This window comes from Aquarana catesbeiana, linkage group LG04 (genome assembly GCF_042186555.1).
Source record: "Aquarana catesbeiana isolate 2022-GZ linkage group LG04, ASM4218655v1, whole genome shotgun sequence".
NCBI lineage: Eukaryota > Metazoa > Chordata > Amphibia > Anura > Ranidae > Aquarana > Aquarana catesbeiana.
This window is the reverse complement of record NC_133327.1, coordinates 197,403,635-197,429,101: the sequence shown is the minus strand read 5'-3', so window position 1 is coordinate 197,429,101 and position 25,467 is coordinate 197,403,635. Positions and strand designations below refer to the sequence as shown.

The following is a 25,467-nucleotide window of genomic DNA, read 5'->3' as shown; positions in this document are numbered from 1 at the left end:
TTTTTTTTGCAAAGACCCTAGAGAATACAATTGCAACTTTTTATCTTGCACGGTATTGGTGCAGCAATTTTTTTAAAACGTTATTTTTGGAACAAAAAACTGTTTTGTGCTTTAAAAAGAAACAAAACAGTAAAGTTAACCCAATGTTTTTGCATAATGTGAAATATAAAGTTACGCCAAGTAAATAGATACCCAACATGTCACCCTTCAAAATTGCACTTGCGCGTGGAATGGCGCCAAACTTCGCTACTTAAAAATCCCCAATTTTTACTGGTTACATGTTTTGAGTTACAGAGGTGGTCTAGGACCAAAATTATTGCTCTCGCTCTAACGTTCAGGGCTTTGCATCACATGTGTGGTTTGAACACCGTTTTCATATGTGGGCGGGACTTGCGTATGCATTCGCTTCTGCATGCGAGCTCACGGGGACAGGGGCGCTTTAGAAAAACTTTTTTTTTTCTTATTAATTTTACTTTATTTTAGCTTGACATTCCCCCCCCCCCCCAAAAAAAAATGTTTTGATCACTTTTATTTTTATTACAAGGAATGTAAACCTCCCTTGTAATAGGAATATGGCATGACAGGTCCTCTTTACAGTGAGATATGGGGTCAATAAGACCCCACATCTCACATCTAGGCTGGAAAGCCTGAAATCAAGAGAAAAAAAAAAGATCACCGCTTCCCAGCCAAAGCGGTGCCGTTTTTTTTTTAATACAGAGGCCGGGCGCGACGTCATAACATCGCGCCCGGCCTCCTAACGATCAGACTCTGGTGACCATCTGGTCCGCTGGAAATCTCTATTCTGAACATCCGGGGCCGGCGGATCCTGTGTCCGACTCTCCAATCGTAGCGGTGAGTCGGTAGAAGCACCGGAGGGAGGGGAGGCGGGATGTCCTCTCTCGCCTCCCTTAAGAACGATCAAGCCCCGGAACAGCCACTATGATCATTCTTATGGTGCACAGGTTCGCCGGCTCTAAAAGACGATATCTGAATGAAGCCTGTAGCTACAGGCATCATTCAGCTATCCCTGCTCAAAGCAGAGGATGTCATTTGGCGTACGGCGGGCGGGAAGCGGTTAATCTGCTTTTGGATCAGAGTATTTTTCTTTTCATTGGTGGCTTCTATCATTGCTTTGATATGCATTACTGTTCAAAATACCTTTTTGTCTAATGAACTGACTGGCATCAGATTTAATTTGTCGAATCATGGCATAACGACTAGCTAACATTCAAAGTAGAATGTTGTGCTCATTAAATTATCAGTTACATCCCTGCAAAGTCTTATTCTCAGCTGTCCATGTTAGATCCATACAGTGTGGCCCATGGTGAACCGCTGAAAACTCCCTGGATAGTCCATTCCTACGTAGGTGCCATATATTATGCACTCAGAGGATTGACAGCGCCGCCATAGAAATTTATGGAAGTTTTTTTGGTGTATGTGCGGGGGGGGGGGACCAGGAGAGTTTGTGGTGACAGCTGTGCAGCTTCCCCTGGACCTCTGTAAATGGATCTTGCGAAAGTGGCAGTTTTTAATGTGGTTGTAAAAGCAGAAGGTTTTATATCTTACGGCATTCTATGCAGTAAGGTAAAAAAAAACTACTGCATGCAGCCCCCCTTAAAGTAGTAAATCCTTACAAACCACTTTTTGCTACAGGTAAGCCTATAATAAGGCTTACCTGTAGCTACCCAAGATATCTCCTAAACCTGCACAATTTAGGATATATCCCCTGTCCCCTGCATGTGTCCCGCTGTCATCGGCATATGCGCACTGATGTGCCGTTGCTTCAGTGAGTGTTCCGTTACCAGCAGCTCCTGCGTGGGAGCGAAGTCTTCGTGGAACCGGCCAATCACAGTGCCAGAGCCACAATACCCAGAAGTAATCCCCAAAGGTTCTGTGTACGGGCACCGCAGCGAGGGCTTTGATCTATTATGCTATGCATACTAGCTCATTATGCCTTTTGTCTTGCAGGAGTTAGTTTTTTTTTTTTGTTTTTTTCAAAGTGTGTTTACAATCACTTTAATACTTACCTGGACCCAATCTTAGTCCAGAGGTGTGCAGGAGAGCAGAGGCTCTCGAGTATCTCCTTCCTCTTTGGCTCAGATACAACAGCAATACAGCCATTGGCTTTTATTTCCCATTTAAAATAATCCCTTTAGGACTTAGGAAATAAGGGGAATAGTTACACTTTTTAATGTTTTAGAAAAGCAGTCCTATGAAACACTATAGTACAGTAATCCTTTTAAAAAAAAAAAAAAACAATATTTCCATGTATGAGTGGCGTTTTCGGATATTTTTTGCCCTCATTTGCAGTTACAGGTGTCTCGGCAGTGGTATTAAATGGATGCTAAATCCTGCTAGTTGCACAGCATATTTGCAAACTGTCAGTTACCCCCCCCTTAAGTGTAATCTTCCAGTTATGACAAGTCCAGAGTCCAGTCACCACTCTGCCAATGTTGCTTTAATCTTTTCCTCTTCTTTTTTTTTCTTTTTTTTTTTTGTCCCATAATGTATCATTTGTGGGCACCCTGTGGTGGAAGATGAGCCAACGCCTCTGTACATGGTTCACAGGGGTTAAATCATCCCTGTCATCTGGCATGCTGGGAATGAGCTAGTATGTTAAGTACACTGTGAATTCACTTTGCAGTGTAAATTAAAACCTCAAAATTGCAAGCAGTGTGAACAAAAATATTTTTTGCCCAAATCAGTTTCTAAGCTGTCTGGTTTACTGTTCTTAACTTGTCTTTTAAGGACTCGTTCACACTTGCGCTTTTACAGTCTCTTAATCGCTACCCTATTTTAGCTGCAGAGGCAGAAATTTTACCCCTGTCACTTTTGGCAGGTCCTACTGCCCATGGAGTGTGACCATTCAAGTGAATAGAGCCGTTCTGCAATCACCATGCAGCTGCCTACAATGCAGGGTGATAACGCAGGCAGCGAGGAGATGATGCACCTCTTCAGCATCTGTCACATGTTCTCTGGGAAACGATCCAAATGCAAATCGCTCTTCAGAGAGCTTAAGCTAGTTTAAATAAGCCCTTAAAGTGTCTAGCCTATTATGTAATTAACGTCTTTCTCTAAAGTATTCTTTGCCTGTATCAGTAAATGCTCAGTAACCAGAGGGCATGGGGTTTCAGTACTATGGGACTGATTTATGAAAACTGCTCTTCATTGGAACCAAATTCTTGTTTCTAATTCAGAGAGCTAAATAAACCATAAATAAATTCAGAGATGAATATACCTGACTGCTTTCTGTGGGAAACTGACTTTAGATCCAGTGGTCATACATTTAAGCCATTAGAGTGAAACCGTTTCTCAGAAGTATATGAAGTTAACAGGCTGCATATGAGTTCAGGGGCAGCTACTTTGCCCACTGAGTCAGAATTATATGTTCTCTAATGAGCATGTGGTCTTGTTGGAGATTGTTAACATCTGAGACTTGTTCTCTGTGACAGATTCCACTTAAACCTGTGATCTTGATGGCATATTTCTTCAGCAATTTGTAGGTTTTGACTAATATATATATATATATATATATATAAGTCGAACTAAAGATTAAACACTATAAACTGATGTAAAGTTCAAGACTAACCGGTTGATGCACCATACTGCTGACTGGTATCGTGCAGCCTTTATTATATATTGAGCTATGCGATTTTATTAAACAAAAATAAAAAAATTTGCAGCAGCTTGTATTTTACATGGTACTTGGAAATGCAGAAGAAGTGATGTAGGCTTATATGCCGGAAAAGGCTTTCTTTACTGATTATAACTTTTAGTTGATAAACTGAATATCCATAGTTTAGTACCTAATATCACTATTTCCTTTTACCATAACTTTGTGGTCCTTTCCTAAATGACTGGCCTACTGGTAACATTCTGTTAGGGAGCCAAAATTAGTTCAATGTTAATACTGTTGTGTAGAGAAATGTTTCCTACAGCTTTTAAGCTCTGGTTTCCCACATTCCCGTTGACCGTTAAATTTAAAACTAAGAATTCATATCATATCTGCTAGTCATAATGATGTTTCTAGTGCACTCTTAAAGTGGTTGTAAAGGCAGAAGGTTTTTATTTTAATGCATTCTATGCATTAAGATAAACCGTGTGTCTTGGCTGCCTAGGGCTCCCCTCCTGATTGGCTGAGACACAGCAGCAGCGCCATTGGCTCCCGCTGTCAGTCAGTTGGCCAATCAGGAGAGAGAGGGGGCAGGGCCGAACTGCAGCTCTGTCTGAATAGACACGGGGAGCTGTGGCTCGGGTGCCACCATAGCAAGCTGCTTGCTGTGGCGGCACTCAACAGGAGGGAGGGGCCAGGAGCACCGAAGAGGGACCCAAAGGAGGATCTGGGCTGCTCTGTGCAAAACCACTACACAGGGCAGGTAAGTATAACATGTTTGTTTTTAACTAAAAAAGAAAAAAAAAAAGACATCAGTATCACTTTAAAGTCAGCTCACTGGCACCTTCTGGATGTTGGTCTTCTGCCTTTTTGATTAACTGGGGCAGGATGTTGCAACGCCTGTGCAGCAGTTCAGTCATCCTGACACAGCCATGTGCCAGAATGTAAACCTGAGCTTTGCATGCACAGCTCAGTGTACATTCTACAGATAACTGAGAGCAGGTAGGTTTAATTTATTGCATGTCTTCTGCAGTTAAGAGCCTGTCTGATAGTAGTGTGTGGGGTGTGTTTATTTTTTTGTTTTCCTCCACACTTTAACCCCCTGGTTTCTCTGCGCTAACCAATGATCAAGATGAGTTATAGTTACAGGTGAGCGTTGTCTGGCTCCTCAGAAACAGAGCTGGCCATACGCAGCCCCATAATAAAAACAAAATATGTGATGGACTGCTGGAATTAGTTAAAACATTTTGTGCTGCACATGTGAAAGCCGTGACACCAGCCATTTGACCGGTTGACCGTTCAATTGAGATCAGTAAGCACATTAGTAACTAAGTGCCGGTTCACACAGGGGCACCTGACTCTTAAGCTGCCCCGTTCAGCGCGGCTTGCAAAACTACTCCTGTATAGAATTCAATGCAAGTCGCCCCAAAGTAGTACAGGAACCCTTTTCTAAGTCGGAGCGACTTGAGTCGCACATATTAGTACGGTTCCATTGCAATGCATGGAGCACGTCTTTTCAGGCAGCTAAGTCACCTGGCCCCTGTGTGAATCGGCACTAACAGTTATTCAAGGCATGTCTCGAATGTAACTGTTTTGGGAAGCCATAATATTGGTAGGTTTCTTTTAAGTGACCCTGTGTTAATTTATCCTTAACAAAACTGGATGTAAGAAGTTATTTATTTTTTATTTTTTTTACTTTGCACAGTTCAGAGTGAGCTCATGGAGTTTACTTAATTTTAGTAACATAGACGCTTTTAGTCAGGAGGTTGCAGTTCTTTATTCACAGCACACAGTTTCATTTTATAACATCAGCATTCTAATAATACAAACACTACATATCCCATGGTACTTTGCTACCTGCGCAGTGATTCCTTTAGGGCCAATTCACACAATATGTGGTGACTTTTTATAGCATGGCAAAATATCTCACCCCAGGGACACACGGGAAACAGTTCTGTGCCATCTCACTGTAACGCAGCCTAGTGCTGCGTTGCCATAAAATACAGACATGCTGCATTTTATTGCAGCGTGCTGGCCCAAATCAAGGACGTGTACGTTTTGTCAAATAAGGCTCTGACAGAACAAAAATACAGGGAGTAGTGTGATTTGCTGAATCGCACACCACACTGCCCCTAGCGCAGCCGTGAATGGAGAGCTGTCACAGTGGTGAAGTGCTGTTGCAACTCTCCTAATAGTGTGAATTTGCCCTTACTGACTCCACCTCCTAAAACTCCTCCCCTCAGCAGCTCTGTAGTTCAGAATGCAGGCGTGTGAGTTCTGTGACAGCAGTGCATATCAACAGGGCATAGTGAATGTGTCACACTGCCACGACTTTACCACGATTTTTGTCACAATTTCAGTGAATTACTGTATAAACTTGAGGTCTATGGACCGTGACTCGCATGAGTCGGACCAAAGTAGTACAGGGACTACTTTTGAAGTCGTACATATATGAATGGTTATAATTTGAAATCATGGGGAACAACTTGTCATGCGACTTTGCAGTCCCAAGTCGCACAAGTGGGGCCTAAATGGATGGGGATCTTCCCAAAGTAAATTTACAAACTTTGAGGTTTGTTTAGATTAATAGGAGTAGGCTAGAAATAATAGAAATACAATGTGGCCATAAGTATAACATTTTATGTTTTGGCTATAGGTATGCTTTTAAACATTCAAGGACAGGCATATGTCACATCATTCCCATCTGTAACCATTCTTTGGAGAAACCAATGTGTGAGCACTGTTATACACACCATATCTTTAGAACAGGCATCCCCAAACCTTCTAAACGAAGGGCCAGTTTACTGTAATTCAAACTTTAGGAGGGCTGGCCTGTGGGAGTAGAAAATATCCTGGCATCAGTGGGAGTAAACCATTCCCCATGATTGGTATTAGGAGGAGTAATAGTGTGCTATCATTGGTATTAATGGGAGGAATAGTGCCCCATCATTGGTGTCAGTGGTGGTAATAGTGCCCCAATGTCGGTATTAATGATGATAATGCCCCATGGTTGGTATCAATGGAAGGAATGGTTCTCCATCATTGGTGTCAGTAGTAGTAATCGTGCAATTTTTCCAGGCAATTGCACAGGTGAAACATTATGACCACCTGTGGACGTTTTCATGTGTGTGCTACCAGGCTTTTTTTAGGCTTTGTCCAGTCATAGGTTGACTTGTGTGTCATACTCTTACAGCATCTGATTACCCAAATTGAGTCAAATAGGAAATGATTCTTTCATCCCAGCCATAACAGCTACATAATGTCTGCCACCCTAAAAGCAGGTGGGCTCTCTTAATCATGTATTTTCCTCAGTGGTAAGGTTTTAAACCTCTGAGAACTGCATTGATCATGCCATTTTGTCCTGGCTATACAAAAATTCACCAGTGTATATTATAGTTCAGTTAATGTCCAAATATCTCTTAAATTAAACTTGGACAGTTTGAGACGAAGGTTTGGACTTGGCTGCAGGAAGCTAACTTTTAGTTTCTGTTGCCGTCTAGTCGGTTGGAAGGAAAGAGAAATTCTGCAATAGTATTTTTTTTTTTTTTCAAACCCATATTGATTTATTTCCCACAAATTAGGACCCCAAGTCCACTCATACTTGATCAAGGCTACATAAATACCAAAAACCAAGTAATCAAGGCGGAAAGAAGAGTGTTGAAGGAGCTGGGATTTTGTGTCCATGTAAAACACCCACACAAGGTGAGTTGATTCATTACTATTTGTGAATACTTCTCATTAAATTGGTATCATTCTCATTGTGTTGCTGTGTCTTTAATTTAGTATTATGCACAAATCACGCACTCTGTGTATAAGGTTGTGTGTGTGTGTGTGTGTGTTTTTTTTTTTTGTTTTTTTTTTTTTTTTGTTGTTTTTTTTTAATATTTAAGCTCACACTTAAATGCCTTTTTGTATTTTTTAATGCCATGTTCACACCTGCGATTATGGATTTTGGAAATGGGTGTGTGTAAAGAGCTGCTGCTGCTCAGCCTGTACAAAGCAGTGACTGGCAGAGAGGTGCCACAGCTACACACCAGATTTTGCATGTACTGTATATGCACATTCAGGGGCAGATCACACCAGGCCCACACAGGAATGCTCTGTGTTCCTCTGAGATTCAGACCGCATTCAAAATGCACTCCCATTTGCGATCTGCAATAGAAAGTTAACACCCCAAATGCAGGTCATAAACACAGTACGTTTGCCCGCACTTGATTGCCTGGTACTTTTGTACCATGCTATCAGCTTACAGTGTGCTTTAAAAAGTAGCGCATACAGTGCGATTTCGGCGAAATCATTTTGAATGGGCTAAAATCACACTGCGTGCAAATTCATGTGCATGGTATGAAATGGCCCCTCAATGATTGCCTGCAGTTAGAAACCGGTGATTGTTTCTGGAAACAAATTGCTACCAGGAATGATCATCTGTTCCTGACAACAGGTAATCGCTAGATGTGGAGATACGTGTGAACGGTGGTGTAGAGCTGTGACTGCTTTGTATAGCCAGCTGTTCAAACACACACGATTGCTGCTTTTAGGAGTTTGCTACCCGCTGTAATCACATGAGTGAATGAGGTCTCCAAAAAAAAAAAAAACTACTCCCCGCATAAACAGTCCATTTTTGGAGGGAGGTTGCAACCCTTTGGCATCTAATGTCTATGCCAATGTTTTCTCAACTCCCAGTTCTCAAGGTGCCCCAACAGATCACGTTTGTAGGATTTCCATTATTTTGCACAGGTGATTTAATCAGTTTCACTGGCTTAGTAATTACCACAGCCATTTCATCTGACGGAAATCCTGAAAACATGACCTGTTGGGGTGCCAAGTTGAGAAACCCTGGTCTATGCAATATCTGCCCTGCATTTATGATGGTATTTTTTTTTTTTTTCTGCTCTGGTGTTTCAGTGAGAGAATTTGTTTTCCCTGTGCCCAGTTCAAACTATACATGTGCAGAAGACCGTGGCTCAGCATACATGGTGTGAACGGGGCATTATGCTACCTCAGTAGAATATTTTGGTATCAGAATGATTTGCTAATAGCTGCCAGTATTTTTTAAGTGATTTTATTTTTTAGTTTGTGAATATTTTGGTTTGTTAAAGGACATCCACACTGGAACAACAATCCCATACTGACTTAAATCTGCAGAAGCACATATACGCCTTCCTGAAAAAAATAGTGCCACATTTTCCCTGGTACTGGCCATGTGAGCACTTACCACATCATTGGCCATTCAATCGCAGCTGAAAGGATTTGGTGGTCTGATATTCATGCACCACTTCTTCAAGTGGAGATCAGCTATCTGGAATTTTGACGTGGTCAGAAGTGTATGGGTGCAAAGTTTTTGCCCAAATGTCTTTGCATGTTTTGTTTGTGCATATAAGGGAGAAGAGGATAGTCAAAGTAGTGGAAGTGTGCTACTTAAGTATAAGTGATCTTTAACGGTTCTGTCCACCCAAATGTGATTTTAGTTAGAAATGAAGCCTAGTGGGCTGAATTACAACTACAGTGAGACCTTCCTGTTTGACTTTTTGGGGTTGATTTACTAAAACTGGAGAGTGAAAAATCTGGGGCAGCTCTACAAAAAACAATGGTCTTCCATGTTTTTTGTCAAAGCTTAAGTTAGAAGCTGATTGGCTACCATGCACAGCTGCACCAGATTTTGCACGCTCCAGTTTTAGTAAATCAACCCCCTTTCTGTCTATCTGGAAAATCAAGTGTTTCTGCCTAACCTTGTACTTGCTTTTGCTTGTCAGAAGCCCCATGTTATGTCAGTGGCCAGAGCTTAGAATTTCAGCACAGAGATGTCACCACTGCAGTCTACAGGGTGATTTTAACTTTTCAGCCTTTGTTAAAAACTGAAATCTCGTTTATTAGACTGAATCTTTATGTAAGACATAACTATGCATAATTGCACCTTTTATGTAAAGCATAATGTTAAAGTAAAACATTTTTGCAACTTGTTTTTTCAGATCATTGTAATGTACCTTCAGGTCTTGGAATGTGAAAAAAATCAAACTCTGGTTCAAACAGCTTGGTAAGCTTGTTTTTAATTTCTTAGTGAGCCAGGGAAATAGTAGCAGAAATATTTATAAATGTGTTCCAAGAAATAACTATAGAGAGCAAATCATTAGAACATATGGCTACATACATGTTTCTGCTTACTGTTTTCATGGCTTGCGCTAGACCTTAGTTGGAGATCTCTGTTTAACTTTGTTCTTTTTTTCTACTCTTTGGTTAAAGGGTAGTCCATGATGGTAAGTCATAGAACTGTACCCTCAGCACCACACCAACCTCTGGATGGCCTGATTGGCTGCCCTTCTCTTCAGCCAATGCAGTGCAAGCTTTCATCCGAGATTCACTGAAGTGGTCCATATTCATCTGGCCGCATCTCCTAAATCTGTCCTGGGTTCCAAAGGATTTGTATATTTGCTTTCAGAACTTCTATGTTTTGTGCACTTAAGCAGGGAAAAGTATATATTTAGTTAAATATCCCTATATGATGTTTAGAAAATAGTCATGTATGAAAAGGAGATATTCCACTCAGTACTTTGTATTAAAGTATCACTTCTATGAATAAAAGTAAGGTGAGTTAACACAGATAATGTTATATTCATCTATGCACTGGAACTTTTTTTTTTCCACACTGTCTTGTTTTTCAAATACAGTGGAAAGACAAGTAAGACAAAAATAATTCCCTGACATGTCTGATCCAACAAGCACACATTCTTTAATGCTTGGAGCCTGTGGCCGTAAGAACAGTTCATTAGCTTGCACCAAACCATTTCAGCAATGCAATCCTCTTGGCTCTTTCAGAGCAATTTTAAATATTGAGGGATTATTTCTGTACTAATGTCAGCTGTATTGTTTCCTACTTGGACTTTAGAGTAAATTTTGAATAAATTGAAATACAAAGAGCAGGAAACTGCTATGGCATCATTTTGTAATTTTATGCAGTGTATTTTCTTTATTAAATACTTTCCCTACTGATGCATGATTTATCCATGACTGGAAATTATCATGAACTTACAAAATAAGTACATCTGTGCCTCTTGGAAACTGAGTTAGCTGTAGTGGACCATTCCGATCAAGCTAAAGGTGATCTGTATATATGCAGTATATATAGCCAAACTGCTTTAATGATGTTAAAAACTAAACTTCAGTTTTTGTTAAAGCTTAATGTGTGAGCTACTATATTAAGGTAAAAATAATCTCTTCAGTTAATAGTAAGCCCTTTTGACTAATAGAAAACAGCAGTTCTACTTAACTTGTGATTTCTAGTATTAAGTTCCGTTTTCATTTCTAGAAAGAATGTTAGTGTGGTCAGAGCTTTTTATAATTATGAATTCATATATACTGCTCTCTTTTTGCTTTGTCAGTAAAATACTGTTGTCGCCGTCAGTTTTCAAACTGGCTAAAGAATAGTAATTTTCTAAAATAAGTTTACTACTTCTGTGCCTTTGTTCTAAGCTAAAATGGAATTGTGTATATAATATGATTTATGCTAGATTTCAGAGAGAAGAAAAAAACAAAGTATGCTGAGTCTCCAAAGGATTTGTGCCTGGTATGGCACATTTTACAATTAACCAGTTTTCGTTTTTTGTGTTTTTCAGGAATTACATGAATGATTGCCTTCGTACAAATGTGTTTGTCAGATTTGATGCTGAAACGATTGCATGCGCTTGTATTTATCTTGCTGCAAGAGTATTGCAGGTAGGACGTGCTCTGTTTGACACCATGGGTGTTTTTCTGAGGTTAAAAGTGAAAAAGATAGCATTGCTAGGTGGGAGACATTGATGTTGGCTGTGGTAAGTTTAGTATGTAGATGACTTTAGCCTACATGCTGTTCTTAATATTTGTTTGAAGTTCTAGTTGGAATGTCTTGGTCCTATCAGACTGCAATGCTAACTACTACTGCTAATGGACTATATGTCTAAAAAATCAGGAAATATTAGGTTTTCAGACAAAAGGTGCTAAAGGCTAATGGTTTTTTATCCTCTGATCAGCAGGTACCCAGCTACTTTGGCATCCAAATACCTTTTTCTGCTCCCCTTTATAAACTGCTATTGTGTGTTTAATAAAAAGTTGGCTGTTGAGTCTATGCTTAAAGCAGAGTTTCACCCAAAAGTGGAACTTGCACTCATCTGTCTCCTTCCCCCTCGCGTGCCACATTTGGCACCTTTCGGGGGGGGGGGGGGGGGGGGGGGGCTGTTTTTGACCTACAACAGTGTGCCCACTTCTGCCGGACCTCGCCGCGGCGAGGTATGTCAGAGGACTGGCTCCCTCTGCCGCCAGGCCAGTAAGAGAGCTCAGCGCGCTTTACGTGCGCAGTAGGGAAACCAGCTGTGAAGCCGCAATGCTTCACTGTCGGGTTCCCTTACCGGCAATGGCGGCGGCAGCACTCGACAGCTGATGGTAACATCAGTTGCAGTGCCGACATAGCTGGACTCCAGGACAGGTAAGTGTCCTAATATTAAAACTCAGCAGCTGCAGTATGTGTAGCTGCTGGCTTTTAATTTTTGGAGGGGAGGGCAGCACTCCACTTTAACTGTATTGTCAAATGTGTGCTTGAGGGTACATTTGCCAATGTAGGAAGTTCCATTAAACTACTTTATGCAAAGCTAAAGGTGTAGTGTTTTTGGGTAACGGATTTGATAAGCTTTCCTTTGTTTCAGATTCCTTTACCCAATAAACCTCACTGGTTTTTACTTTTTGGAGCTACTGAGGAAAACATGCAGGAGATCTGTGTCACAGCTCTAAGACTTTACACCCGGAAAAAGGTAAGGTTCATCTATTATAAAGTTTATAATATTGTCATTTAATGCTTTGTTCCGAACAGTCACAAGCCTGTTACATAAAAATGTTATATACACTTGTGCATATTTTCTAGCCAGTGAGCCATGATCTGGTCAACTTTTACTTCTACTTAGATTCGGCTGTAAATGGTTGATCTTTTATAAAAAAATATCTGAAAGCCATTTTATATAAAATGTTTCTAGCAGTCACTAGACAGTGAGTTGCAAATAGTCTATTGACCACTCTTGTAAATGCCATTACTTAAAGCGGAAGTAAACTCATCTATTTAACCATTTCAAATAAGTTACATTTCTGGCACGTGTCCGAAATGTAACCCTCCCATTGGTTGTGCTCTCAACCAGACTGTCAAACCATCCAATGGCTGGTGTCATAACTGATCACATGTGCAGCATCGTGGCAGTTGCAGATTAAACAGAGGCTAAGCTGGCAGCTTCCTTGGTTGAAAATGATTACTTCCACTTTAAATGAAACCCTAGCATGTGTCCTAACATTGTTAACCACTTCCGGACCGCCGCACGCCGATGTACGTTACGTCCTTACTTTGAGTACGGATATCGTTGTTATGGCAGCAGTTAGCTGCCATAACCCCGGTATCCCCATGTTCGGCCGGCGGTCCGGTACAAGATAAAAGTGGTCTCTGTGGCGGTTTCGCCGAAAGATCACATTTATCGGCGGCAGAGGGGGCCCCACCTCCCGCCGCAATCCGGTGCCCTCCACCACTTACTGGAGCCGTCGGCAGCAGCGGAGGCGATCGGATCCTTCCCGTGGCTGTCCATGACACTGCAGGGCGGAAGCGACGTCAAAACATCACTTCCGCCCATAGCTCTTAAAGGGCCAATTTTTTTTTTTCTTTTTTTTAAATGACAATTTTTTTTAATTTTTTTTTATTATTATTGCATTTTAGTGTAAATATGAGATCGGAGGTCTTTTTGACCCCAGATCTCATATTTAAGAGGTCCTGTCATGATTTTTTCTATTACAAGAGATGTTTACATTCCTTGTAATAGGAATAAAAGTGACACTATTATTTTTTTATTTTTTTTAACAGTGTAAAAAAAAAGAAATAAAATGTAAAATAAATGAAAAAAAAAACATTTTAACGTGCCCCGTTCCACCAAGCTCGCTTGCAGAAGCGAACACATATGTGAATAGCGCCCGCATATGAAAACGGTGTTCAAACCACACGTGAGGTATCACCGCAATCGGTAGAGCGAGAGCAATAATTCTAGCCCTAGACCTCCTCTGTAATGCAAAACAAGCAACCTGTAGAATTCTTTAAATGTCGCCTATGGAGATTTTTAGGGGTAAAAGTTTGTCGTCATTCCACGCGCGGGCGCAATTTTGAAGCGTGACATGTTGGGTATCAATTTACTCAGTATAACATTATCTTTCACAATATAAAAAAAAAATTGGGCTAACTTTACTGTTGTCTTACACTTTTTTGAATTAAAAAAATATATATTTTTTTTAAAGTGCGCTTGTAAGACCGCTGCGCAAATACCTTGTGACAGAAAGAATTGCAACAACCGCCATTTTATTCTCTAGGGTGTTAGAAAAAAACATGTATAATGTTTGGGGGTTCCTAGTAATTTTCTAACAAAAAAAAGTTTTTAACTTGTAAACAACACATCTAAAGAGGCCCGGTCTTAAAGTGGTTAATTTGTTTCCTTTTACTGACTATGTTTATTCAATAAATTGGCTACTATTGAGCTATGTGGCTTGTAGAGTGGTAATACAGGCACTGGTCTGGGAGAGTTTCAGGAGAGCATTCCCTCTTCATGAACTGTAAATGTAATGTTGAGGGTGTGTTGGTAGCTACACTGTTCCACAGGCTTCTGCATATAATACCCTGCATGGATTTGTCAATAAAGGAAAACTTGTGCAGTGTTTGTTTATACATTTCAAAATGACAACTGGGCATCAAATACAATTTACCTAATTGGCTACCCTTTCAGCTGGTGGTTCAGTTCCTGTTTGACTTTGGACACTTCAGTAGCAAGTTGTCCCTGCCATAATTCTGGACTTTGTTCTTTTTTTACCTGGCAGGTTTTGGGTGTTCAGCCCACAAATGCATGTTCTAGTGCCAGCAGTTGTATCCTCTAAACATAAAACAAAAATCCAACAGGGATTAGTTAGTCACCGCCTCATAGGTGGCACATCATATGTGCAGAGATTAAAAAAAAAAGTATTCAGCATCTACCAAATGCTAAAATGTCTGTTTTTAGAGGACTGACCCTTTGTACATTCCTGCAGAGAATCTCAAAAGGAAGCGTAATGTGTTTTTATGTTGCGCTTTTTTTTTTTTTCCTCTACATGCTTTTTGTAATTTTACTGTATATTTAACATATCTGATAATTATAGCAGTTTTTTTTTCTTTTCTTATTCTGAGCAGCCAAACTTTGAAGTTTTGGATAAAGAAGTAGAAAAGCGAAAAGTGGCCTTACAAGAAGCCAAGTTAAAGGCTAAGGGATTAAACCCTGATGGAACACCTGCTCTTTCTACAATGGGAGGCTTTTCTCCTGCATCTAAACCATGTATGTTCCTATTCCTTCTTTTTTTCTTTTTAATTTTGTCTGGGTAGTTATTAGTCTAATCTCCAGCAGTTCATTTGTGTAGATTGTTTTTGCAAATTCCTTATTTATGTCTTACTCCTTATTATATCAATTCTAGCTATATTTGTACACGGGGTAGAGAAAGATCAGGTCTTCTGTCAGCACACAACAAAACAATTTCATTTTCAGAAGCCTGAGTGGCCAGGAAAATATGCTGTTCTGTTGAGATAAATATTGGTAATTGAATTTAAACAGTAATATTTAGGTGCATTGCTTTCCTGGCTTCTGTCCAGACTTGTTCTATGTAATAAGGGTTCTGAAAAATTTATAATTTGATCAGATTTTTGTGCCAAGAAGTAAGTTAACTTTTTTAGTTTGCTTGCCTTAGGGCTAGTTTACACCACAAAAATGTCCTTCAGATCCGTTCCGTCTGCATGCGCGTTTTTGATGCATTTGTGATGCGTTGCAAGTTTGTTTTTTTTTTTTTTTTTTTTGTTTTTTATCTTTTCCTGTTTTTTCACTGTACTGGGGTCTGGTGCATTTTTGATGCATTTTACTGTGTTCCAGTACAATTTTTTTTTTTTTTTTTTTGTTTTTAACCTGGAACTGCAAGCACTGGTGTGAACCATGCCATAGAAAACTGACCTACTTTATATGCGTTTTGGATTCAGAAAAAAAAGCACTGGACGGACGCATGTGGTGTGAACTAGCCCTAAAAGATGACATTGGCATTCATCCAAGGGCTATTCTGATATTCATACTCGAAGGCTCCATTCACACCTAGGCGTTCTGGATCACGGACAGAATAGCCACGATTTCCAAATCTCCGCAAAACAAGGGACACGCTTGCAATCCCGTTACTTTCAATGGCACCCCAATCGCGGTGCCTAGATGTGAACGGAGCCTAATACTTTGTGGATGCTTGTAATGTAGATTCATGTTGAGTTTATTACAGGTACTTGTGTAGCACGGTCAACTTACGCAGCGATTTACATTCACATCAGTCCCCGCCCTCAAGGAGCTTACAATCTAAGTTCCCTAACTCACATTCATACATATACATACTAGGGACAGTAAGAAATAACTGGTGAACCAATTTTATTTGTAGGTTATAGCTCAGATTTAGTATCCAGCTGTCAGAAGCTTAAAAAAAATCTTTGCCATTCTGAAGCTTCCCTCCAATCACTTTGCATATTTTATATATACTGTGAATCTATACTTGCCAAATATGCTGCAAAAATCTCCCTCCACTGAGTCTGGCTGCAACCATTTTAACGGTGTGCTGTCTGTTCACTTCCTGGATTTACACAGAGGCACACCTCCAGCTCTGCAGCCCTGCAACTCTCATTGGCCCTCTTATGACTCATCCCCCCTCCCTTTCTGGCAAACTCTCAAGGAGGTGAGAGAGAGCTGTGCATGATGTCATAAGCCTAGGCTAATGACCAGACAAGAAACAGGAAGTGGGCTGTATAAGGTATTTACTGGCAGAAACAAAATGTTTTACTATCCAAGGTTAAAACAACAAGGGCAGAAGATTTTAATAGATGGAAAGATGAAAAAATTACTGAAGGTCTGCTTTAAACTTCTCCAAATGTCTTTTAATTCCAGGCAGTAAAAGCACAAGTATGTTTGTTGTTCAGGCTAGTCGTCCTCTATTTTTACAGTTTCCGAATTAGATTAAGAGGAATTACAGCAGCTCATGTCGTTCCCACTTTCCCTGTACAGAACAATAGGTGGTTAAAAAAAGTGCGTTTTGCATTAACTCAATAATATTTGTCATTTTTCTGCAGCAACTCCAAGAGAAGTGAAAGTAGAAGAAAAATCTCCAGTACTTGCAAAAGTTAAACGTGAACCTGATGAAAAGCAGTCATTAAAGAGCCCTTATAATGGGTATGTAATGTTTGGGATCATTTTTAGATTCCAGCTGTTAAGAATTGCTTCTTTAAAAGTGGACCTTCATCCGCATTGCTCAAACCCTACCCCCCCCCCCCCCCAAAACCTGTCTTCAAATTTTATATATTTTATATTTTATTTTTCTTTACCTTTTTTGCTTTTGTTGGTCTGGTCTCGCCCCTCTTCTCACTCTGAAGCCACCTGGGATATGCACATTGCATATTCCAGGATGCCTTATGTTCCATTTACTGCAACTGGCGGACCAGGGGACACATCATCAGAGGGCCAGCTACCTGACCCAGAAATCATATGCGGATCATAGCGGGAGAGAGCTAGATTTGTTGGCGAGATGTACCTTATGAATTGTATAGAACACTTGTAAGGGGGAAAAGAACTTTGGGGTACCCAGAGAAGTTCTTCTTAAACATACTAATCTAGTTTGAGTAACTTGAAAGAAAATACTCTTTACAAATCGTTTTGTTTTTATTTAACCACATCTTTGACAAATGGGAGACTTTTTGGTATTGTCTTATTATGCCATAGTTGTAATTTGCAAAGTAATTTTCATTTATCATTTCTATATCCGATAGGATGCGAAAGGAAATGAAAAGAAGTCGAAGCGGTAGTAGATCAAGATCACGGACAAAATCAAGATCTCGATCTCCACGAAGACAGTAAGTTAAAGCAGGGCTCTACTGTATCTGAGCACCAAAAACACCATTTAATTCATTTTTGATATTCAAAGTAAACTCCCCCATCCGTGTATCTCCATGCTTTATTTTGTTGATAAATCACTTTGAAAAACAAGCCCATAGCATTTCTAGCCTTTGGAATCTTATAAGTGCAGATGGTTCATGTAACATTTACTTCCTGGAATCCATCTGCCCTTAGGTCAGGCAGGGAGGGCATGCCTAGCTGCTTGAAAAACCCTTATACCCGCCTCCAAAAATGCCCATGAAGATGCCAGGCATGTATGCAACCATTTTGGCCTAGGGCAGGAATATGGTAGCAAATTAAGAAATGTGAAAAAAAATAAGCTTAAAACTTAAATACAATATACCTTCCTATCCATTTATGAAGACTAACAGCATAAGGATTAAAAAAAAAAATATATCACTTTAACGTTATGAAAGCAATGCAAATGAAAAAAATATATATATCTCCTTTTCATGTTGGGAGTTCTGCCTGTCTGCTGGCCATCTATTTTCCACAACTTCCTGGATTCCCTGCATGCTTTGCAGCTTCTCCCCCCACGCCACCACCACAAAAATAGACTGTTGCTGTTAGCAGTGTGAGCCGGAGTTTGGCCTTAGGTTGTTGGTGTATCTACATCTGCTAGTACATCTAACTCTACCCTCCACCCAGGTGCCCTAGAACCTCCTTCATCCAGAGTGGGGGCACTGTAATGCAGAAGGTGTGTAAGGCTTTCACGTTGGGGGCGTCGGCGGTAAATCGCTGCCATTTTTAGCGGCACTATTCGGCCGCTATCTGGGTGCTTTTAACCCCCGCTAGCGGCAGAAAAAGGGTTGAAACTGCCCACAAAGCGCCGCTGCCCATTGACTTCAACTCCTACAGCGCTGCAAAGATGCTGCTTGCAGGACTGTTTTTACCGTCCTACAAGAGCACCGCTCCAGTGTGAAAGCACTTGAATGGGCATCGAAATGTTTTTGGTGGTTAGCAAAAGTGTTTGTTTTTTTAACATTCTATGTTCTGTATTTGAGCTCATACGGACAACTTGTATGTCTGTGCCACTGCCACATGAATGATTCATTCATGTGGGAGTTGTAAACATTGTGTCTGAGTGGGCGGAGCCTGCTTGATTGCACTCTGTGCTGGCTACACATTAGGTACATGTCAGCCAGCAGGGTCCATGCACATTGAACGCATGTAAATATTGGCACAAAGTTTACAATTGTACAGCATTAAATATGTCCATGTGTATAACCTTAGACACAGAATTTTTTTTTTTTTTTTCGCATTCTAGAATCGACTAATTTACAATACTTATTCCTGAGAAAGGGTAGATAAAACCTAAGAATTCAGCTGAAAAATTATGTAAGGAGGTGTGTAACCTTTTCAGTTGGAGCCTCATACTGTTCAAATTCCTAACTGGTTGAGGCCCACAAAGGAAAGGAGTGAAGGGGCCATATGCAGCCTAAAAACATGAGGTTGACATGCCTGGTTTCTGGTAATGCAGGATATAGTGTTGATAAATCAAACACAACTAAACAGGTTTTCTTTTCCTCAAGCTACAACAACCGACGGAGTAGATCCGGAACCTACAGTTCAAGGTCAAGAAGCCGTTCTCGAAGCCACAGTGATAGCCCACGCAGACATCACAATCACGGGTCGCCACACCTCAAATCCAAGCATCGAGGGGATGACCTGAGAGTTTCAAACAGACATGGACATAAACGGAAAAAGTCACATTCCCCTACTCCAGGCAAATCCAGAGAACATGGGGATCCTGCCAAGAAGCACCGACATGACCGCAGCCATCATCACAGGGATAGACGGGAACGATCACGTTCTTTTGAAAGGTCACATAAAAGCAAACATCACAGCAGTAGTCATTCTGGACACAGTAGACACAGACGCTGAGCTCTGCATCACCTATAAAGCAAATAGAAATAATTTGCTGGATATGGACTCTTGTCATTGTGATTTTCTAATAAATTACATTAAAAGACATTTAACAGGCTGTTGGTTTTCTTTCATTCTATACTTTTTGCACATTATACCATGACAGTATATTTCTTATGGAATCATGGTCTGATGACATTGATCTAGATTTATGTATTAAAACAGCTTCTGTTGCTGAATTGCTGTAAAATGTTGTATTTTTATATGAACTGGTTGCAGACACTGTTATATTTAAAGATTATTTAAAGAATTGTGAAATCTTTCATACTGGTTTTAGTCTGCATGTGTACAAAATTAATTTTATTAGGAAATAAATTAGAAAATTCTGATGTGTGCTGCATTCTTTAAATGTGAATAGATATTTATTGGTGGGGATGGCGGGCCTTTGCTATACTAGCTTCAGGACCACACAGTAAATTTTATAAACTGGCATATAAAGTAAATTGTGTTGCTGTGGTCTGTGATGATTTTGTCACCATGCTATAGCAGTGAAGTCACATTCCTTGCACAAGCTCCCCTTGGTAGTTGTGATCAAAAGCTGGTGTTTGAGCTGGGCGCAGTCCATATGCCCCAAAATTCATGCAGCTTTCAGAGAGGAGTTTTCTGTTGTATGCATACTCCCAAAGTTGTTTACAGTAGAATATCAAAACCATTTATCAAAATCCTAATCGTACAGTGAGGGCACAGGCAGAAACTTCATACACCATGGGTTATAGGTGTGCGCCTTTTGGGTGCCTTCCCTAGAACCATATCCCACGCTGAGTCATTTATTTTTTTTTTGATGAGCCTTTTCTCATTCATGGAGAAAATCAACTTTAGCTTACCAACATAGAAGCAGGGCAACTGTATTGTGAATGAGTAGTTGGGGGGAAAAAAGGTGTTCACTCTCAACTAGAGCTGAAATGATTAATCGACTATGACATTAATCGATTACTATTTTCATAATCGATTAATTGGCCAGCCGATTAGTTGGCCTGCATACAGGCATTATTTGTTTACCTATCAAGAAATACAGTACAGCACACATACAGCTCAGTACATCATCCATACATGTCAGTAAGTGCCTGCGAACTTGTGAATGTGTGAGGAGCAATGCCTCATGGGACATGTAGTCCTGGGCAGGAAGTGAGTGGTTCTAAAGGCAGAAGTTTTCTTTACCTTGCTTTTGGGAATCTCTATACTGTACTTAACGCACAGCAAAAAGCAGTGTAGAAACAAATCAAAAGCAAACTGCATAGGTGTGTACCGAGCCTTATGCTGGCCACACGGATCAATTTTCAGATGAGAATATTCATATGAAAAATCTTTGTACATTCACTGAATGAAAGAATGTTTGAAATTTTCACTTGCTTTTTACATTCTGTTTTAAAACGAATGTAATTTCTGAACGAAAACCACATACACTGTCTGAAAATTCCTTTTGACCAAGCAGTTTTCTATTTCTAAATTTTCCTGTCCCTGTGGTTGAAAACGAATGTCGAATTGACCCCACGAACGATTCAAAAATCGATCTAACGTTCTTAAAATTAGTTTGGTTTTTTTTTTTTTTTTTTTTTTTGTTTTTTGAAGGAAGACGTTTTTGTATGGCCAGCATATAATATTTTACAGTTCTGTTTGAAATACTGCAAAACAATTAACTTAGATGTGTTTTTTTAAAGAAAAAAAAAAGGTCTGATATTTACCAGATTCAACCTCTAATAGTATATACAGTATATCTCTTCTGTCTGTTCTCAGAGTGGATTAGAGCTTTTGCTCTCTAACCATATAGTTGGTTATTTATCTTTATCACTGCATAGAGATATTTAAGAATAAATTGCCTTTTTTTTAAACTTTACATATTAACTAAATTATACACCACACTTTTTTTAAGGTGATACATCGAAACAATCAGTCAACTAATCGATTATGAAAATAAACGTTAGTTACAGCCGTACTCTTAACCACCTCTGCGCCACAGAGAACGGAAATTGTATATTCGCCTTTCTATAATTTTCCTTTTCTGATGCATCTTCATGGCAGCATACACATGGGGTTTTGACTCCGCCCCCACAACCTAATGAGACTGGATAGCTATAAAATGAAGACAAGAAAAGGAAAGCGCCTCTGAGTGCAAGCATTTAATATGAAATAATAAGCACATATACACACAGTAAAGTTCCAAATGGAAAGGTCATCCTAGGTCAGTCCTGCATCCATATGCCGGAGTCTATAGTGTTGCTCCGAGGGGATAGCTGCGGACCTCTGCTCGGAGTGACAGACCGCTGGGCTGCCGAGCTAGGTGGAAACTTCCGTATTCCGGCAAGGTGCTGTGGGCGTGTGACGTCACCAGGATGACTGTGGTGGACGGGAACACACAACGCGTTTCAGAGCATGTGCACATGGCATATGGATGCAGGACTGACCTAGGATGACCTTTCCATTTGGAACATTACTCCATATACTTTACTGTAAGTGTGTATGTGCTTATTATTTCATATTAAATGCTTGCACTCAGAGGCGCTTTCCTTTTCTTGTCTTCATATGGTTGTCTAGAGAGCTGGCTTCGCTCATCATGAAAGCTGCCCTTAGCGCTGGTGTTCATTAAAGATAAAGAATTTGCCTGTTACCACATCGATCAACCATTATGGACTTCTTATAGACTTTTTTAATATTTTCAGCAACCATTATTGGACTTTATATAACTTACAGATATAATCTAAGTGATTCATACCACTGGTCCTGAGCGCTGATACATTTATATGTGTTAACATAGCTATAAAATGAAAGAGAGGGTCCCATTACAGCATTCTCTGTATCAATCACCTTAAGGGTTTATATGCTGCCATCAAGATGTGTCAGAAAAGGAAAGTTACGGAAAGGCGAGTATACAAATTTTCTGTTTTTCTGACGCAGCATATACTAGCTCTTTTAACAAGCAAGATGTATTGGCCTGAATGACTGACTTCCCGAATTCCACAGTTGTCAGCTGTGCGGAATCAACTTTATAGTGTGACATAAATGTGTTCCAGGAGGCGCAGGTTGCGGCTTTACATATGGTCTCTGCTGCCCATGAGGGCGCCACCACCCTGGTAGAGTAAGCTTTCAGGTATTGGAATCTGTTTAATTGAATAGGTCTTTTTGATGGATTTCACCAACCATGAATCAATGGTATGTGGAGAGGCTGCTTGACCTCTCTTGAATCCATGGGGAATAAAGAGGAGGTTGTCTTCCTGAAAGAGCTAGTTGTCTAAATGTATTCTGAGATGTTACCTTTGACGTCCAACAGATGCTGCTTACCCTGGCTCGTGAGCAAGGTTGGAAGACTTATTTCTTGGTTAAAGTGGAAAGAAGAGGCTACCTTTGGAACAAATCGGTCTGAAGGTCTTCTAGAACTACTCTGTCCGAATAGAAGATCAAGTAGGGTTCTTTAATTAGCAGCGCTTGTATTTCGGATACTCTGTGCTGATGTTACAGCGATCAGGAATGTTCCCTTCAGGGTCAAGTCCCATAAGGATAAAGACTCGAAAGAGGCTTCATCTCATGAACCCTTTTATCCCAAGACTACCAAAAGATCGCAGGCCCTGAAAGGTAGGTTTTCTAGGAAGTTTTAAGTTCAGGCAGGCTTTCAGTAAGTATGATGAGAGAGGGTTCAGTGCCCATTTGACTCCTGTCAAGGCCGATAGTGCAGAGACTTGTACTTTAACCTCCCTGGTGGTATGATTATTTCGGATTTTAGGTGCTGAAAGCGCTACAATTAGTTGGCATGGAAATTTGGCGTTTTATATTGTAGGTCTGTAATTCTTAACAAAAACACACTTATATCTGTCCACCAAGAGTCTAGTAGATAATCCCGGGTATGATGAAGTTTGAAACACAAAAACATAAATTATAATAAATAAATATAATTTAAAAAAAATAATAAAATAAATTTCCCCATGATTCACTATCGCTCAATTCTGCAAGTGTTTGCTGTTTTCTATCTGGTCTAAAGCCACTTTTGACGTAAAGGGACACTTTGGTTGCTATGGACAATCTCCAGTTTCCAGGCAGAACGAACAGTATATATAATATAAAACTGCATGCAGGGTATTGGATAAAGCTCTGGGGACAAAAGGGATGTGAAATAATTTCGTACAGTACTGTAATCTGTAAGATTACAGTACTGTATGTGTTATGATTTTTACTGTTTTTTTTTTTTTAATTTGCCGCCTGGCTCCTCCCCTGTGCGTCGCAACGCTCGCAGGGAACGGAGCCTGGCACAGAGAGGCTTTGCAGGAGACAGCCCGCAGACACAGCGGGGGACATCGCAGGATCCTGGGGACAAGGTAAGTGACGCCGCACCAGGATCCTGCAATGTAATCCCGAGTGTGGCTCAGGGTTACCGCTAATGGTGCAGAAATTTAACCCCGAGCCACACTCGGGAAAACTGCCAGGGAGGTTAAAGGACCTCAAGCTTAAGCCTTTCTCTAAACCCAATTGGGGATCTGTGTTATGTCGGGAGACAATGTACTCCAAGATCGTTGTTTAACAAAGGAGCAGAATTTCCCCCAAACTCTGCTGGAAGTGTTGTTGGTAGCAGTTTCTACTACCTTATGAGAACATCCCTGTGCTAGAAGCCTAGCCTTTTCCATGCCATCAGATGTAATCTCTCTGGGGCTGGGTGAAGAAACTGGCCTTGGGAGAGTAGGTTCTACGTCACTGGTAGAGGCAATAGTTTCTCTGTGTTTAGTTGAAGGAGCATCGTGAACCACGGCCTCCTTGGCCAGTAGGGAATTACTGCTTATTACCGTGGATGTCCTTTTGAGTTTGAACAGGAACCTTGTGATTAGGGGAGTTGGAGGAAATATGTATCCCAACGGAAAGTTCCATGGGTGTTGTAGGCAATCTATTCCCTCTGCTGTTAGGTAGGCCGTTCTTGAAAGGTATCTTGAACATTTGGCATTTGCTGGGGTTGCTGCTAGGTGTATATCTGGAACACCCCAGGTCTGTGTTATGAGGGAATAAGCTCAATGGTTCAGAGACCATTCGTTGTTGGATAAAAAGATCCTGCTTGGGTTGTCGCCCAGTTGATTCTGGGCTGCTGTAACATACACCTCCTTCATGTCTGCTAGAATAATCTGGGCCCATTCGAGGATGGGATGAACTTCTCCCATAAGGGTAAGGTTTATGGTGTAAGTCACTGCTGTTTTGTTGTCCAAACGTAGTAATACATGCTTCCCTCTAAGGTATGGGCAAAATGCTAACGGCTTGTAATGCGGCCCCGAGTTCCAGTATGTTGGAGACGGTACCTTGTGATCAAAATGGCCAACGACCTTGGACTGCCTGGTTCTGCTAATGTGCTCCCCATCCCTCCATACTGGCGTGAGATGTGATCACTTCCTGTAGAGGGGGAACTATCATCAATACTCCATCCCACTGTCTCAGAAAGGAATTTTGGAATGTTCTCATGTGCCATTGAGCCCATTGAACCATTGGGATGGTTGCTGACATAGACCCCAGAACGCTGGGGCAAGCTCTGGCTGGCAATAATACTGCTGTCAATAACTTCTTCATTTTCTGAATTAAAGCGGCTAACTTCTCCTGAGGTAGTTCTATTCTGTTCATTTGTGTGTCCAATCCTTCTCCTTGGAGAATCATCTTTTGTGAAGTTTGCAAGTTGCTCTTCTTCCAATTTATCACCCAGCTGAACTGTTGCAGTGTAGAAATCAGTATTTTCCATTGATGGATGAGCGATTTTTGGTTGGCTGCTAGGAGAAGGTTGTCATCCAAGTAATGATGGACTCTTTCTCCCCCAGGAGTGCTATTACTGGCAGAAAAACTGCAGACTTTCCATTTTGAATGACTGGACTAGAATTCTCTTGTTGAGACTTTTCAAGTCTAGTACTGGGCGGAGGTCTCCGTCTTCTTTTTTTTTTTTTACTAGGAATAATGGAGAGTAGAAACCTTTCCTCTCTGAGCCAATGGTACTTCTAT

The 25,467-nt window shown here is 40.6% G+C and overlaps 1 protein-coding gene across 1 annotated transcript in view; it reads left to right on the top strand.

Moving 5' to 3' along the window:
- CCNL1 (cyclin L1) overlaps window positions 1-19,844 on the top strand; it is a 40,050-nt gene extending 20,206 nt beyond the window's left edge. The window contains exons 4-11 of the mRNA XM_073626081.1: window positions 7,195-7,315; window positions 9,583-9,647; window positions 11,224-11,323; window positions 12,286-12,390; window positions 14,820-14,961; window positions 16,770-16,869; window positions 17,463-17,546; window positions 19,122-19,844. Coding sequence (XP_073482182.1) covers window positions 7,195-7,315; window positions 9,583-9,647; window positions 11,224-11,323; window positions 12,286-12,390; window positions 14,820-14,961; window positions 16,770-16,869; window positions 17,463-17,546; window positions 19,122-19,473 — 1,069 coding nt within the window. The 3' untranslated portion in view covers window positions 19,474-19,844. The remainder of the gene's footprint in view (window positions 1-7,194; window positions 7,316-9,582; window positions 9,648-11,223; window positions 11,324-12,285; window positions 12,391-14,819; window positions 14,962-16,769; window positions 16,870-17,462; window positions 17,547-19,121) is intronic.
- Window positions 19,845-25,467: the final 5,623 nt, after the last annotated feature.